General features: G+C 45.8%; 1 protein-coding gene across 1 annotated transcript; it reads right to left on the reverse strand.

The window, feature by feature from the left end:
* Positions 1-409: 409 nt before the first annotated feature.
* Positions 410-1,108, reverse strand: LOC145090005 (uncharacterized). Its single transcript, XM_079028365.1, has one exon. The coding sequence runs from the start codon at positions 1,106-1,108 to the stop codon at positions 410-412; it is 699 nt and encodes a 232-aa protein (XP_078884491.1).

Below are 1,108 nucleotides of genomic sequence, written 5' to 3' on the forward strand. Positions count from 1 at the left end.
AACTGTAAGCACGAAGCTTAGTGAGCTCCCCCAAATTACCACATACCATACAATAATATATCAAGCACATACTGAGGCCTTGCCCCCTCCATCGGATCGAAGTCCGAAGCTGACTGACTGGGACCTTGTCCCCTACATCGGACCGGAGACCGAAGCTGACATCGGATCGAAGTCTGAAGCTGACTGGGACCTTGTCCCCTACATCGAACCGAAGTCCGAAGCTGACTGGGACCTTGTCCCCTACATCGAACCGAAGTCCGAAGCTGACATCGGACCGAAGTCCGAAGCTGACTGGGACCTTGTCAACTGGTGGCATAGCAGCAGCAAACTGCGGAGGACGAGAGGTCCATGGAGGAGTACCAGAGGAGCATGGCTGAAACTTCTGTTGACCAGACCTATTTTGTTGCCCTTACTGAGGTTGACCAGATTTACCCTTGTTGAATAACAATTGACACTGAGCTTTCCAATGATTTTTCTGTTTGCAGAATGCACACTCATCATGAGCAACCCTTGAACTTTGTCGAGACTGACTGGAGGAAACAGCAAGCACAGCAAGAGCGGGAGTAGGGATAGAGGTTGTTTTAAAACCTTTATCCGCATGAGACTTGATACGGGTCTCTTCTGAAATTAACTCATGGACAACAGAATCCACTGAGGGAAGAGGAGAGCGATGAAGAATGGTTCCACATAGGCCTTCAAAATCAGAACGCAAGGCCATCAAGAACTGGACCAAGCGTTGTTCTTCCCTCCTAGCAACGTAAGGCTGGAAATCTTTTAACTCTTTAGATTCAGTAATAGCCAATTGATCCCACAGATTAGACATAGCAGCATAGAAGTCTTGAATACTCTGGTCATTCTGTTGAAGGGCACGAATATCATGTTCCAACTGATATTGTTTAGCAAAGTTGGACTGAGTATACAGTCTCTCCAAGTGATTCCAAACTTCTTTTGTTGTGTCATATTTAGCTAACTGCATACCAATAGGCTGAGTAACAGAGTTATTGATCCAAGTAATGACCTTGGAGTTATCAGTCTCCCATGCATCAAGCAACAAATCATAATTCTCAGTTTGAGGCACTGTGGGTTTTGCTTTTTTTTCCAGTGACAT

This window comes from Lactuca serriola, chromosome 2 (assembly GCF_051521515.1).
Source record: "Lactuca serriola cultivar US96UC23 chromosome 2, Lser_US96UC23_V15, whole genome shotgun sequence".
In the NCBI taxonomy this organism is placed as follows: Eukaryota; Viridiplantae; Streptophyta; class Magnoliopsida; order Asterales; family Asteraceae; genus Lactuca; species Lactuca serriola.

What these genes read in the sequence shown, in the direction of transcription:
- LOC145090005 (XM_079028365.1), bottom strand. Translation starts at nt 1,108, where the DNA reads ATGTCACTGGAAAAAAAAGCAAAACCCACAGTGCCTCAAACTGAGAAT.